The sequence below is a fragment of the Pistacia vera genome, unplaced genomic scaffold (assembly GCF_008641045.1).
Source record: "Pistacia vera cultivar Batoury unplaced genomic scaffold, PisVer_v2 Contig400, whole genome shotgun sequence".
NCBI lineage: Eukaryota > Viridiplantae > Streptophyta > Magnoliopsida > Sapindales > Anacardiaceae > Pistacia > Pistacia vera.
Window position 1 is genome coordinate 1,105,051 of NW_022196225.1, and position 15,048 is coordinate 1,120,098.

At 38.7% G+C, this 15,048-nt stretch overlaps 3 protein-coding genes across 4 annotated transcripts; 1 reads left to right on the forward strand and 2 right to left on the reverse strand.

Moving 5' to 3' along the window:
- Positions 1-295: 295 nt before the first annotated feature.
- Positions 296-4,573, reverse strand: LOC116141866 (receptor protein kinase CLAVATA1). Its single transcript, XM_031427337.1, has 2 exons — positions 1,961-4,573; positions 296-864 (listed from the first exon to the last, which is right to left on the reverse strand). The coding sequence occupies exons 1-2, from the start codon at positions 4,560-4,562 to the stop codon at positions 512-514; spliced, it is 2,955 nt and encodes a 984-aa protein (XP_031283197.1). The 5' UTR covers positions 4,563-4,573; the 3' UTR covers positions 296-511.
- Positions 4,574-6,690: 2,117 nt separating this feature from the next.
- Positions 6,691-11,771, reverse strand: LOC116141850 (synaptotagmin-2-like). Of its 2 annotated transcripts, XM_031427318.1 has the most exons (13): positions 11,753-11,771; positions 10,553-10,679; positions 10,055-10,153; positions 9,901-9,951; positions 9,673-9,796; positions 9,408-9,526; positions 9,060-9,161; positions 8,627-8,701; positions 8,377-8,453; positions 8,041-8,287; positions 7,431-7,778; positions 7,146-7,277; positions 6,691-7,012 (listed from the first exon to the last, which is right to left on the reverse strand). In XM_031427318.1, exons 2-13 carry the CDS (start codon positions 10,661-10,663, stop codon positions 6,881-6,883), a joined length of 1,617 nt encoding a protein of 538 aa, XP_031283178.1. In that variant the 5' UTR covers positions 10,664-10,679; positions 11,753-11,771; the 3' UTR covers positions 6,691-6,880. The 2 variants fall into 2 exon arrangements, with proteins under 2 accessions (XP_031283178.1, XP_031283179.1); XM_031427319.1 differs by lacking the exons at positions 9,673-9,796; positions 9,901-9,951; positions 10,055-10,153; positions 10,553-10,679; positions 11,753-11,771 and having other exon boundaries at positions 6,693-7,012; positions 9,060-9,171; positions 9,408-9,421.
- Positions 11,772-12,370: 599 nt separating this feature from the next.
- LOC116141793 (receptor protein kinase CLAVATA1-like) lies at positions 12,371-14,632 on the forward strand. The gene has a single exon (XM_031427271.1). It carries the CDS (start codon positions 12,477-12,479, stop codon positions 14,454-14,456), a length of 1,980 nt encoding a protein of 659 aa, XP_031283131.1. The 5' UTR covers positions 12,371-12,476; the 3' UTR covers positions 14,457-14,632.
- The last annotated feature ends 416 nt before the right edge of the window (positions 14,633-15,048 follow it).

Genomic DNA, 15,048 nt, shown 5'->3' on the forward strand with positions numbered 1-15,048 from the left:
CGAGTATTACGAAAATGTGTATGAATCGGAAGAGAACCTATATATATATAACCTTATTTTGAGACCGATTTAGATATAATGTATATAACTAAACTTTTAATACCACTTTCTTAATTATCTTTTATTGGACAATCTTGCCCTTGTCAAAGAAACCCCAACTCTTCACTCATCTCATCTACCCCGTCTTCTCCGTTTGTCTTCAAAAGATACCAATTGGTAGGTCATATACACCCAATCGCAAGCACCAGAAAGAAACAGAAAAAAAAATAAAAAAAAAAAAAATAAATAACAAAAAAAAAGTAGCTCGCTCATTGGCTTTTACAAACAAAGACAAAATAAAGAACCGAAATCAGAATTTTACAGGCAGTGAAAGAATATTTCACCAAACAAACACACACACAACCTTGTCCCACTATTGAAGTTAGTGTGGCTTTCTTGTGACAAAATTATTACAATTTGCTTTGGTTTTTATTTACTCAAACCAACCTCCCAAAACCATATATATATATAACTAAAGGGTGATGAGGCTTGGAGTAGACTGGTGAGGATTGGCCAGCATGTTGACAACTTCCCTCATGGTGAGTCGAGTAGAGGGTTCCTCCTCAACGCACATCATAGCTATTTTGAGCAGATGAATGACACCTGCAAGTGGATACCCACTAAGCCTCGGGTCCACTACTGCCATCACAGCAGCTGCATCAGACGGTTGAGAGAGTTCTGATCTGGTGTTCCTGACCCACATCACTATGTCCACTCCATCTCCAAACTCTCCCACTGGCTTTTTCCCAGCTATTAGCTCTAGCAGTACAACACCGAAACTGTAAACGTCGCTTTTCTCGTCTATGTTTAGCGTGTAGGCATACTCTGTTGTACAATCACGAGCAAACAGACACAAGGATTAATTAATTACGATTCAACTTGAAGAGGCTTATCACTTACGTCATGGTAGAATATACATATATATATATATATATATATATATATATATGCGAGTTCCAAAGCCTACTGTATGGAGGCCATCTTCAATTTGAAGAGACACAGTTCATCAGTTGGTACATCAAATCAAAAGAGACAAAATTGGCTTACCATTTGGGCCATCAAGCAACTGATTGACGGCCCAAATAGCAAACTTTAAAATCACAAATCCAACATCATGTGATCAACTGTCAGTCGCCGCAAGCCAGCCCATGCCCATCTTCAACTCACTCTTTAATTTACGATTTTATAGTTCAATTATATCCTTAATTCCCTGCTAATTTACATGCTTGAGGTTTAGCAAATCATGAATGCAAACGATTGATACATACGACTGAAATTTAAAAACTCAAAATGGAGAGAAAGAAATGAGGAATTGTGAACCTGGCGCAATGTAACCATAGGAACCAGCAACGGCTGACATGCCCTCAGAGTNCACCGAAACTGTAAACGTCGCTTTTCTCGTCTATGTTTAGCGTGTAGGCATACTCTGTTGTACAATCACGAGCAAACAGACACAAGGATTAATTAATTACGATTCAACTTGAAGAGGCTTATCACTTACGTCATGGTAGAATATACATATATATATATATATATATATATATATATATGCGAGTTCCAAAGCCTACTGTATGGAAGCCATCTTCAATTTGAAGAGACACAGTTCATCAGTTGGTACATCAAATCAAATGAGACAAAATTGGCTTACCATTTGGGCCATCAAGCAACTGATTGACGGCCCAAATAGCAAACTTTAAAATCACAAATCCAACATCATGTGATCAACTGTCAGTCGCCGCAAGCCAGCCCATGCCCATCTTCAACTCACTCTTTAATTTACGATTTTATAGTTCAATTATATCCTTAATTCCCTGCTAATTTACATGCTTGAGGTTTAGCAAATCATGAATGCAAACGATTGATACATACGACTGAAATTTAAAAACTCAAAATGGAGAGAAAGAATTGAGGGATTATGAACCTGGCGCAATGTAACCATAGGAACCAGCAACGGCTGACATGCCCTCAGAGTCACCTGGGTTGTGCAAGAACTTGGCGAGGCCAAAATCAGCCACATGAGCCTCGTAATCGAAATCAAGCAATATATTGTTAGACTTGACATCCCTGTGAATAATCAAGGGCGAGCAATCATGGTGTAGATAACACAGCCCCTTAGCAGCCTCCAAAGCAATTTTATATCTCGTTTCCCACTGCAAATGCCCTCCCTTTGCCCCATGCAACAACTCTCCTAAACTTCCAAGCGGCATATATTCGTATAATAATAAGTTGGTGTCCTTGTTTGACACATAACCAAACAATCTCACGATGTTTCTGTGCTTGATTCGACCAAGAGTTTGAATCTCCGCTGAGAAACCGTGATCGCTCCGTCCAGTCCCTGGACCTACCAACCGTTTGATTGCCACGTCAACACCGTCTGGCATGGACCCACGGTAGACAATCCCAGCACCGCCTTTGCCGATTATGTTCTCGTCTTTCAAGCTCTCAAGCACGTCCTCAGCTTTGAAATTTAAGTGTTGAAATGCAGTGAGCTTCCACGCCCTTGATTTCTGAAGTCTCTTCTTTCTTAATTTATAAACAGTGACGATAATCAACAACAAAGAAGTGACTAAGGCAATGACTGTGATCACTAGCTTTGAAGTACCAAATGATGCCGCATGGTTGTGGCCTGAATGTTTACCTGACTTTAACAATGCTGGGCAAGTTACCTGAGGCGGGAAACACAGGTTGGGATTTCCTTCAAACGTGGTCATGTTGAACGCAAGAAACTGACCTCCAATGGGAATATTACCCAAGAAATTGTTATATGAGAGATCAAGAGTTGTGAGACTCGTCATATATCGAATTTCATTTGGTATTGGACCAGTGAGCTGGTTTCTTGAGAAATTAAGAATGCCCAGATCTTTCAACTCAACAATCCCTTTTGGAATCTCCCCATCGAGCTTGTTTCCACTGAAATCAACTGACGTTAGAGAAATGCAATTGGAAATTGAAGGGGAGATTTCACCGCTAATGTTGTTGCCACTAATGTCTACCGTCGCAATATGCTTGAGATTGAAGATCTCCTTGGGAATTTCACCATCAAATCTGTTGTTATGGAGAGACAGGATATTCAAATTCAGCAAATTTCCGATTGCTGGAGGAATTTTCCCGGTTATACTATTGTTAGCCACTTTCAACTGATTGAGAGAGCTACTTGACATCTTTTCTGGAAGTTCGCCTGATAACAAGTTGTTGTCTAACTCCATCATATTCAACGATGGCAGATTAAAAATTCCAGCAGGAATTGTTCCATTAAGGAAGTTAAACATTACTCGGATTTTGATCAGAGACTTGCACTCGCCCAACTCTTCAGGAATTGGACCAAAGAAGAAATTGTCCATCACAATCAACAACTTCAACTTCCCTCCTTTGCATAAATCACGAGGAATCATCCCGGTGAGACGATTCGATGCAACGTCGAGCATCTTGAGCTTCCCATTCCGGCCAAGATTCTGAGGGAGCTCCAGTGTAAAGTTATTTCCCCATATCTGAAGTACCTCAAGATTCGGAAGATCTCCAATGAACGCGGGAATTGGACCGTACAAATTGTTCTTGAACAGATTGATCAGCTTGATGCTTGTTAACGCAGAGAAACTTTCGGGTATCTCCCCGGTGAGTGAATTGAAGGAGAGATCAAGAGATTTCAAGCTAATCAAATTGGAGAGTTCAGGAGGTATATGACCTGTGAGGTGGTTCATCTGAAGGAACAATGAGTGCAGGTGCTTTAATTGACTTAGACTAGAAGGAATTTCACCTGAAATGTAACAGGAAGCCATATCGAGAACTCGGAGTTCACTCAGCGTTCCAAAAGCAGGCGGGATTTCCCCGTCGTAGATGTTGAAGTAACCGATATAAATTTCTCTGAGGTTCTTTAACCGAGATAAAAATGCTGGGACTTTACAGGTAAGTGTATTACCGTTTAAGCCCAGGTACTCCAAACTCTGAATCTCTGAATAACTCTCTGGAATCTCGCCGGTGAAGTAGTTGCCGCCAAAAGTGAGGTGTTTGAGATTTTTGAGGCTTACAATCTCAGTGGGAAGTGGACCGGTGAAATTGTTGTTGTAAACGTCGAGAGTTTCAAGCTCTGTCATTCCAAGAACGATTTGTCCAGGGAAATTGCCTTTAAAGACGTTGTTGGATATGTTGAAAACCTTGAGAGAAGTTAGTTTGGCCATCTCTAAAGGGAGTTCCCCGGTGAGATTAACGTTGGAAATTGTGAGGTTCACAAGCTTGTTTAACAGGCCAATCTCCGGCGGAATCGTACCAAAGAGAGGCATAAACGACACGTTCAGAGAGACTACACGTGAGTTTTCATCGCATGAAACCCCAGAGAAGGAGCAATGAGCAGTGGAATTAGATGATGGTTGCCAGTCTTCGAGTCCTGAACGTTTGGGAGCAATCATAGAAGATTTGAGCTTCAACAGAACTTGAAGATCACTGTACCCATAACAGACTGAACATAGTAAGAGAAACAGAGAAATGAGAAGGTGAAGACAAGTAGTTGTAGTATAAGGAACTCTCATATCTGCTCTCTCTCACTGGTTGTTTGTTTTTCAGGGAGGGAATAACTGTAGCGTTAATTCAGTGCATGCTCTTCAATTACAGTGAGCTTCAAGCTTTATTAAGTAGTGTTGTGCAGTGGCTTGGCTTTGTAAAGAGAATCGTATCGTAGCCTTTAAATATCAAAACTCAATGAATAAACAATTGAAAAACAGTTGAAAGTGATAGACGGAGAGGGAGTAGTAGCCCTCACGCCTGCAATTTTGTATGACCAGTTCGTACAGTTGTAACTTACGGTGTAGTAACGACGTTTCCTTACTTACTAATTGAGATTGAGAACACAAGAGTAAGATAGGCGTTGATTTTAACAGAGTTAAAAAGGGCAATCTGGGGCCTATGGGGTAATGGTACGAGCTCATTTAATAGGCGTGTTTTGACGGCTTGATGTGGCGCGGTTTGAAAGACAATAGCATGATAATGTTGCAGATTTCTGTTCTCGTGTCAGATCCGCCAGTTGTATGGTTAACGCGGTGAGTTATTTTTAGATTTGTTTTCTTTCTTTAGGTTGTGCACAATCTACCAAGAGCATTAAAGATTTTGTGTAAATGTAAAATCTAAATACGCTGTCGTTTTACCCATGTAAAAATTCAAAAAGCCGTTGGTTGGTTTGATAAAATAAAATTTGTATTGACTTACGTTACAGGCTTTTGGGATAATCAAATAACAATGTGGATAGACTGTCCTTTTATTAAAAGAACTGAGGAATGGTGAATGGTGAATGGGCTTTGGGGAAATAGCTGGGCCCAGAGCAAAGGCTGTTTGTGTCGTTTTCCCTAACAGACACTTTCCACCCGTCTGTGACCGGAAAGTCCACTCTTTTTGGTCCTTTACTCTTCTTACACAAATCTGGACCGTCCAGCGGTGGGCCCTCAAGTCAAATGTCTTCTGGGATGCTTCCATTACGTTTACTTTCTCTATATTTGTCTTAGCCCTATACTTGTACACCCATTTCAACCTAGCAAATCCAACCTATAAGATCTCATGTCATCTTCTAGAACCGAATCCTATTATCAACTCAACTAAACTCGTTGAGTTGAGTTGAAGTTCAACCGTGGACTTTGAGATCGTATTTATCTACTTCTTTAATAAAGTTGTGACTTTATGGGGTGTTATTATATAAAACTACGGGTATAATTTGAAAGCGGCATTACCTGTGTCAACCAAGACTTAACGTTCATTCATTCTTTTTAAGGGAATGTTATTCCACTAAGATTGTTGGAGAACAAATTCATATTCTGGCTTCCTCCTTTAAAAAGCCTTAGTGGGGAATTCTGTAAATAGCGTTATGGAGAATAAAGATAACTGCTTTTCTTTCTGTTTGGTGTTGTAATTTCCACGTATAGTGCTTCATAGGACTTCAATGCCACGCCGTTCGTTTGTTTTATACTAATAAAAGTCTACTATCATTCTGCAGTTTAAAAAAAAAAAAAATGAAACCCACTTTTCAAATTGCATGGCCGCCTTGCATGAGAAGTCCACCCTTGGCATTCCCTTTTAAATCAGCAAGCATCTTTTAAGTGCTTCCCTTGAAAGTTCAAAACCATTGGTCAAAAACCTGTAACCGAGGATTCCAATACTGTACTCAACACTATCATTTATGTGCTTGCAGCAAAAATGGATTAACTATCGTTTGAGGAATGTGCCCAAACCGAATACTATGAGAAAATACGCCCATTGCATAGGAGTTGGAAAGAACGAATCTTGACAAGATCAAGAAGAATGGAGGCTAGGAAGCTATGGTAATGATGCCTACTTTTACTGGTTCTAGTAAAGCCAATGACCTTTTTCTCTTGTTTGGAATTTGGAAACGATTGATTGATGTGGAGCAGACAATAGAGATAGCCCGTCTTTCAAGAAACAGAAGCTACAACAATTCCTACGTGCAATGATGCTCAAGTATCATTCTCAATCAAATGGAGTGCAGAAGTCGGCAAAGGTCACATCTAACACTATTGTTCTTAAATCACTTTAAAAAGGGCTTCTCATTTTCGTTAGAATGTTGGCCCGTTAATGTGCTCGACTTTTGCTTCTCTTAGTCTCTGATAATAGTTATTGGGCATAACCGGGTTAGGCCTAGGGTGCATATAAAAAGTCCAAGTCCGGGTTTGGTTGAAATATCCACGCAGTTTTTGACATTACTGATCCAAAACTAAACGTTAACCAAGGCAGACGAGATGCCAGCAACCTTAGATTATTTTCAAGTCAATTACAAGGTCAAATTTTTTAGCACATGAATAGGAGTCCCTTTCAAGCGGCTAACGAAAATTAACTTGAAAACTCCTTAGGATGAAGTTCGCCACTGCAGCTCAATTTGAATTCGCCCATTCCTCGAATCAATGAGATGGTACTTCTCGTTGATTCTTTTGTTGCTTACAACGTCAGAAAGGTTTATAACAACATAACCCAGATTTTCCTATTAGAAAAGCGGAAATTAGAATAAGCTTTTTTTTTTTTTTTTTTTTTTATAAAAAAGATATGCATGTAAAGTCTAATTGTAAGTGCAATTGAAACATGAAGTTAACAAGAATGTCATAATCAATGTATACCTTGGGATGGAGCAGTCCCATCCTTGAGGAGGTACTGAATACTTCTACTTGAAGTTTATCGTTTGTGGGTGGTTCCTCCAACATGAATTGAAACTCTTCTTCCCACCTTGGGTCTCTGTTTTTCTTTATACGCTGTAGCATGCAAACCATGAACATTAAAGAATCGAAAAAGAAAACCCAAAATTAGAGCAAAAAACTTCCCAATTCTGTTTAGGCATAGTAAGTGAAGGCGAAAGTGAGGATATGATCAACTGACTGTGAGCTAAATGGGAAGGCATAGGTTACCTTGGTTTTTTTCTCCTCTCCTCTGTAAAGTATGCGGACGGAGGGATTTGTGTGGTATTTCCCTTCAACATCTTGAGCTTCATGTATAATTATGACAAGCAAACCACCGCCGGCAGGTGTTCCTTCAGGAGCTTTTTCCACCGAAGTTGGATCCTCATCCTTTGGCATTTCATCATCCTTGAAAGGTTTGTACAACAATTCCACATGAAGTTGTCCACGAGACTTTTCATTTCGTGTATCATTTGGGTCCATATTCTTTAGCAGATCAACAGTCATAACTTTTGTCTCATCAGGTGCAAGGTTTTTCAGAGGAATGATATTCATTCCCATCTTCTCATGGTTGCCCACCTAAGGAAATATATAGATAGAGATACACAAGTCCCAAAGATGTGTTATGTACTGAACAAGAAGTGGGGCAAATCAGATACTCTATATACCAGGAAGAGGATGTTTTAGACCAAATACCAATAAGTAATTGCACTGAAGAAGAAAAACAAACAAAGGATGTATCACAATTCTCCCACATGCTCAAAAATAAAACCTTGTACATTCTTCCAAAACTGACCGCTGACAAATGATAATCGAGGATAATGCATCCCAAGACTAGTACCTTTTCCCAATCATAGAGTTGAAGCTCCAAGGCTTGAGACTCTGGATCTTTAACAACCAGATTAAATTCTTCATTCCATTCAGGATTCAAGTTTCGATGTTTTACAGTCGTTTTCTTTGAAGAAAGCTTTTCCTCCGAGAGCTTCAATTTCACATAAGGGTCTGATGAACCAATAAGATCTTTCTTTTTAAGTTTCGTAGCCCTCAGAATCTTGACACACAGAATTCCAACTGGTTTTCGCATGGCTCTGAATATTTTAAAAAAGAATTAGCAAGTCCTGGCAAACACCTTTAATAGTTTAATTCATAATGGAAAAAAAGAAATATATAGACTCACTTAGCCGGGTCCATTATTTGTACTTCTAGGGCTTTAGGCCAGAGATACATATTTGCAACTTGATCTTTAATAAGCTCCTATAGACACCGCGCCCCCACAAAAAAATAAAAAAATGAGAAGAATGAAATAAGCAAAAAATAATAAATGATAAAGAAATGCAAAAATTCTTTGAGGAAATTCAGAAAAGAGATAGTTAACAGCAGCCCTATCAAAGATATTATAACTTAATCCATGCGGAGTAATAAACTACCTGAACAAAGGAGTATAGGCCAGGAATGGACATAGCATCTGCTCCAAACAGTTTTAGCCCAAAGTCAACATGCGGCTGCAAAATCAGATTGGAATAACCATAAGGAAAAGGCAGGAAGAAAGAATGTGACAAAATTGAGAACTCCCACTTGACAGTAACAGTAAGCACTACTTCAATAGGATGTGCCCTAAATGACAGTTAATCTTACACAGTGAGACAAAGGAAAATATTTTTAATTATCAGAAAATAAACAGATGAGATTTTAGAGCTATTTGGAACAACCTTCAGAAAAGAATCGTTGTTGGCATCAAACAGTGTGCTATACACAATTTCACTTCAATCTATCACATTAAAGACAACCATAACAACCAACTAAAACATTTTCTCTGTATAACTATTGACTAGCCATCTAGAGTTTTGAATGATAACATACCTTCTCCATTAGAGACACATATATAGTTGCAAAGCAAGGAAAGGTAGGAACCAATGGCTTCAGGGTGATGCGTGGAGCTGCAAACACTTGTAAATCAACCACCTGAAATTCTCTAAAAGGAATCAATATAACCATTGCGAACTTGCAACCAATGTTACTTAACTCTCTCTCTTGCTCCCATTAATCCATTGTCTTTGTGTGTATGTGTGGGCTGCATGAGAGAGAGAGAGAATGCCTGTGCATACCTCTTCTGTTCTCAATGCTTGCAAAAATAGCCATTCAACATCATTCAGCTAACTTAGAAAAACAATAATCTCCTCTTCATCAAGGAATCATACGAGAGAATACCTGAACAGTGGCTTTCAACCCAAAAGCTTTTGCTACAATAATGACATTAGGATTGCCAGCCCACTTCATTATTGGTTCCATAATCAGCTCCTTTTCATCTGTCACATATACTTTCATTCCTGGCGTAAAAAATAAACCAAGAATGAGCATAATTTTTTTCAAACACTACATGGCAGACAGAGATTTAAATAATGCCAATTGTCAAAGCAACATTTAAAAGGTGCCCATGTCTTGAGTGTGCGCGAGAGAGAGTGAAAGACTGAACCTTGAAAACTTGGTGGTAGTGAACCCAAGGTAAGTGTTTCAAATTCAACAGAGTCAATTTTGTACTTTGGTATCTGCTCGGCAATAATAGGCTTTGCTATCTCCCTTACAGTTTTGCAAATTGCCTGGAAAACTTGTAGCATAGTACTCAATATATGAAAGTAAAACAATCTGTCAGAAAGGAAACTGAAGACAACAAAAATTTCAAACATCATTGTACAACGCATACCTTGTCAAGATAAGGCCACATATTCTCAATAAATTTGTTAAGCCAGTCAACCTTCAGGAAAACAAAACTATAAGAATTAAGAAGCATGTTGTAAAACATATGCCGCGCACTTGTATAAGGGAAAAAGTTTTGGCAAAAGCAAGTAGTAACATACACGATCATAATCTGGATTTTTTACCCACTGGGGTATTTCTGTCAGCAGCTGTTGCAATGATTTTGAGTCATGCTCAACTAAAGGTCGAATTTGTGGATCCTGGAAGAGTAAACAACCATAGCAAATGCAATCAACTCAGAATTTGGTCATAAAGATTTAGATTCTTCCTAGTTTCCTATCTAATTTATTGCTAAGCAAAATATGATCCAGTGAAAAATAAATTAAATAGCAGAGGTAAGTCGCTAAAGTTATAATGCTCATAATATATGAAAGAAAGATTAGCTTCCTCCTAATCTCATATCCGATTTCTCAAAATTGTGGTATGTTTTAGTTTAGCATTTTTTTAATTCTGAAAAAATCAACGTAGACCAAATTTGCACAAATAGCTGAGTCCCCACAAACTTCGCAATCAAGAAATCGAAAAACAAATGAAAAAAACAGATTAAGGATGCAAAATCTGAGAAAAAATAAGAAAGAAGAAGAGAAATAGAAACTGACCTTGACATCAGTGGACTGGTAGTAGATAAACAGGTAGTAACCAATCAGGAGTCCAATGAAAGTTCCAAATCCAAAACCAAAGAAACCCAATACAGTACTAAAGAAACCCATTTGACAAAGCTCTTGGCTGATCAAATGAAATGAAGAGAAGAAGATTCAAGGAATAATATAAAAAACTGATGAGCATTGAAGAAACATAGAAGGAAAAATGGTTGTCATTGTGATTAATCTTGACATTATGGGTAAAAGCAATAAAGGAGCATTAAATTCTTGTGGCTAACTTTACGTTGAACGTTCCATTGGATTTAAACAACGGCTTTGCAAGGAAATTTTCAAGAGCGTGATATTTGGAGACTGTCGGTAACGTCCAAGTGGCTGGGGGATCTTGGACGTTTTGTTTATTTATTTAATTAATTAGTTAATTTATAATCGTTTATTTTGAAATGTCGTTGATTTAACAACAAAGAGAGGGAGTGACTGTGACGGATGAAGATGGATAGGGTTTCTGTTACTGATACGCTGTCGTTTTTTGGTGTTAAAATTTCTATATAATCTAATGAACAGAAGAGACAGGGAGATTAGTTGCAGAATGACATGGGTTGCCCAGATGTGGACTGTAGCGTCACCCATCTATTGTTTACTTCAACTGGCATTTACTGTGTGGATATGAACCTCTTGCAATGGTTCAAGGGTTATTTTTGGACCACAATTGAATGATAATTCTTCCTGACTACCGTATTTCTTAGAGCAAGAATTGGAGCGTAATAATGGGGTGTAGTAATGTTGTGATTTTGGTTGAAGCCTTAAGCACCAACCACTCAACCTGTCTACCATTAATTTGACCATGTGGATGTGGTTGAACGTCAGAGAAGAGGTAGATAATGATAAGAGGTAATGTTTTTGGGTTTCAGTGATAATAAAACACAATAAAGACTAGTGGCTTTCCCACTAATTCCAGGAGGCAGAAGAGGCCCCCTTTATATCAGAACACGACTAGAAAGTTTCAGTGTCCATTCAATGATGAATAGTCATGCTCAATAATATAAACTATAAAGTGAAGCAACAAAATTAAGGCTCATTCATGTCGGCAGGCATGTCGATGAGCTAATCAACTAAGATTCCATCAGTCATTGACTCTTGTTCTATCATTTGCAAACCCCATCAATAAAAAAAAAAAAAAATTTGCATTAAAGGGAGTACCTTATATATGTATAGATGTATTCTTTTAACAGTAAATTTTGTGGTTGGATAATCTGAAAAACTACAGTAGCAAAAGCGATGGAATGGGCACACAGACACTTTTCTATATTCACCGGACTATCAAGGGCTTCAATAGAAAGCCCACTTAGACCCGTTCATCCATAAGAGTCTGTAAACATTTCCATTGAAGGTGATGCGACATTTTTCTCTCTTCAGCAGACCTATCAAGGGCTTCAACAAAAGGCCTACATTGTCCCAATGAAGTATAAAAGTCCAAGTAAAGAACCCAAAACCCATCGGTGCGGACAGCACAGACGATTCTGATTCTAGTTGAAGCGTATCATTGTATAGAAATAGAATTTAAACATCTTGGTTCCTTGCCTGGATTCCATGAAGAATAGATATCTACGTTTATTACAACTACTATGTGCTCAAAGCATTTTGAAGTGCAATAGATAGGTTACATTTATTCCCCACTACACCCAGTTATATTCTTTTATTAAGAATTCTCACATTAACGCATTTAAAATACTGGAGAATATGAATTTGTTCTTATGCGACTCCTACTTAGACTTCAGTTTTTATGGGTTGCTTTTGATTTTTAAAATGTTTGTTCTTTCAAGTTATGATTCTTGGAGGGCAGGCTGCGATTTCCTTAACAGGGCACTACATTACACAATTTCTGACCAATTTGTATCGTTGAACTAACACTACATTCACAGAGATGAGAACAAATACAGATAGTAATAATCTTCACCTTCTCATTTCTCTGTTTCTCTTACTATCATCAGTCTGTTATGGATTCAGTGATCTTCAAGTTCTGTTGAAGCTCAAATCTTCTATGATTGCTCCCAAACGTTCAGGACTCGAAGACTGGCAACCATCATCTAATTCCACTGCTCATTGCTCCTTCTCAGGGGTTTCATGCGATGAAAACTCACGTGTAGTCTCTCTGAACGTGTCGTTTATGCCTCTCTTTGGTACGATTCCGCCGGAGATTGGCCTGTTAAACAAGCTTGTGAACCTCACAATTTCCAACGTTAATCTCACCGGGGAACTCCCTTTAGAGATGGCCAAACTAACTTCTCTCAAGGTTTTCAACATATCCAACAACGTCTTTAAAGGCAATTTCCCTGGACAAATCGTTCTTGGAATGACAGAGCTTGAAACTCTCGACGTTTACAACAACAATTTCACCGGTCCACTTCCCACTGAGATTGTAAGCCTCAAAAATCTCAAACACCTCACTTTTGGCGGCAACTACTTCACCGGCGAGATTCCAGAGAGTTATTCAGAGATTCAGAGTTTGAAGTACCTGGGCTTAAACGGTAATAAACTTACCTGTAAAGTCCCAGCATTTTTATCTCGGTTAAAGAACCTCAGAGAAATTTATATCGGTTACTTCAACATCTACGACGGGGAAGTCCCGCCTGCTTTTGGAACGCTGAGTGAACTCCGAGTTCTCGATATGGCTTCCTGTTACGTTTCAGGCGAAATTCCTTCTAGTCTAAGTCAATTAAAACACCTGCACGCATTGCTCCTTCAGATGAACAACCTCGCAGGTCATATACCTCCTGAACTCTCCAATTTGATTAGCTTGAAAGCGCTTGATCTCTCCTTCAATTCACTCACCGGGGAGATACCCGAAAGTTTCTCTGCGTTAACAAGCATCAAGCTGATCGATCTGTTCAAGAACAATCTCAACGGTACAATTCCCACGTTCATAGGAGATCTTCCAAATCTTGAGGTACTTCAGATATGGGGAAATAACTTCACACTGGAGCTTCCTCAGAATCTTGGCCGGAATGGGAAGCTCAAGATACTCGACGTTACATCGAATCATCTCACCGGGATGATTCCTCGTGATTTATGCAAAGGAGGGAAGTTGAAGTCGTTAATTCTGATGGACAATTTCTTCTTTGGTCCAATTCCTGAAGAGTTGGGCGAGTGCAAGTCTCTGATCAAAATCCGAGTAATGTTTAACTTCCTTAATGGAACAATTCCTGCTGGAATTTTTAATCTGCCATCGTTGAATATGATGGAGTTGGACAACAACTTGTTATCAGGCGAACTTCCAGAAAAGATGTCAAGTGGCTCTCTCAATCAGTTGAAAGTGGCTAACAATAGTATAACCGGGAAAATTCCTCCAGCAGTCGGAAATTTGCCGAATTTGAATATCCTGTCTCTCCATAACAACAGATTTAATGGTGAAATTCCCCAGGAGATCTTCAATCTCAAGCATATTGCGACAGTAAACATTAGTGGCAACAACATTAGCGGTGAAATCCCCCCTTCAATTTCCAATTGCATTTCTCTAACATCAGTTGACTTCAGTAGAAACAAGCTCGATGGGGAGATTCCAAAAGGGATTACTGAGTTGAAAGATCTGGGCATTCTTAATTTCTCAAGAAACCAGCTCACTGGTCCAATACCAAATGAAATTCGATATATGACCAGTCTCACAACTCTTGATCTCTCATATAACAATTTCTTGGGTAATATTCCCACCGGAGGTCAGTTTCTTGCATTCAACATGCACTCGTTTGAAGGAAATCCTAACCTTTGTTACCCGCCTCAGGTAACTTGCCCAGCAGTGTTAAACCCAGCAAAAGATTCAGGCAACCATGCGGCATCGTTTAGTACTTCAAAGCTTGTAATCATAGTCATTGGTCTGATCAGTGCCTTGTTACTGATTATAAAATGAGCAAGAAGAGACTTTCATATACATAATAATAATAAGCAAAAGATAGTCTTTCTTTGGTAAGACGGATGTTGTCTTTCAAATAAAGCCATTATTTAGCAATTCTTATTTCCACTTTCCAAATAAGTATGCAATTGATTTTAGAGTGATGCTATTTGTTTCCCATTTTTTATCTAATAGAACCCATCACAAATCATTTTATGTATCATATTATAAGCATCATTATGGAATATATTTTTTAGCATATGGAAGATTTGGATCATTTACAAATTCGTAGTATTCTAAGAAACTCCAATGAGTTGTGGAGTTTCATGTATGGAGAAATGCAGGATAGAGAAAGTAAGGAGATTTAATTATAAAGATCATTTGGTTCAATGACAATTGCATATGCATAAGTGTCCTTCAAATTAGATGGAGGGGCTACGTATTTTTTTAGGAACCACATGCCAACAGGTTTTACAAAGCTCATATAAAACTTAGGTGAAGAGAAGATTGACGTACCGGAATTTGGAAAAAACTTAGGTTAGGCGAAGATTGATGCAGCGTGATATGGGTAAAACTCAGGGCAGGAGAAGATTGACGCAGCGGCCTGTAT

What these genes read in the sequence shown, in the direction of transcription:
- LOC116141866 (XM_031427337.1), bottom strand. Translation starts at nt 4,562, where the DNA reads ATGAGAGTTCCTTATACTACAACTACTTGTCTTCACCTTCTCATTTCT. An exon ending in CTATGGTTACATTGCGCCAG is followed by an intron (nt 865 to 1,960) that starts GTTCATAATCCC and finishes ATTGTACAACAG; the next exon opens with AGTATGCCTACACGCTAAAC.
- LOC116141793 (XM_031427271.1), top strand. Translation starts at nt 12,477, where the DNA reads ATGAGAACAAATACAGATAGTAATAATCTTCACCTTCTCATTTCTCTG.
- LOC116141850 (XM_031427318.1), bottom strand. Translation starts at nt 10,663, where the DNA reads ATGGGTTTCTTTAGTACTGTATTGGGTTTCTTTGGTTTTGGATTTGGA. An exon ending in ACTACCACCAAGTTTTCAAG is followed by an intron (nt 9,527 to 9,672) that starts GTTCAGTCTTTC and finishes TTTTTACGCCAG; the next exon opens with GAATGAAAGTATATGTGACA. An exon ending in ATGTGTCTCTAATGGAGAAG is followed by an intron (nt 8,702 to 9,059) that starts GTATGTTATCAT and finishes CTGATTTTGCAG; the next exon opens with CCGCATGTTGACTTTGGGCT.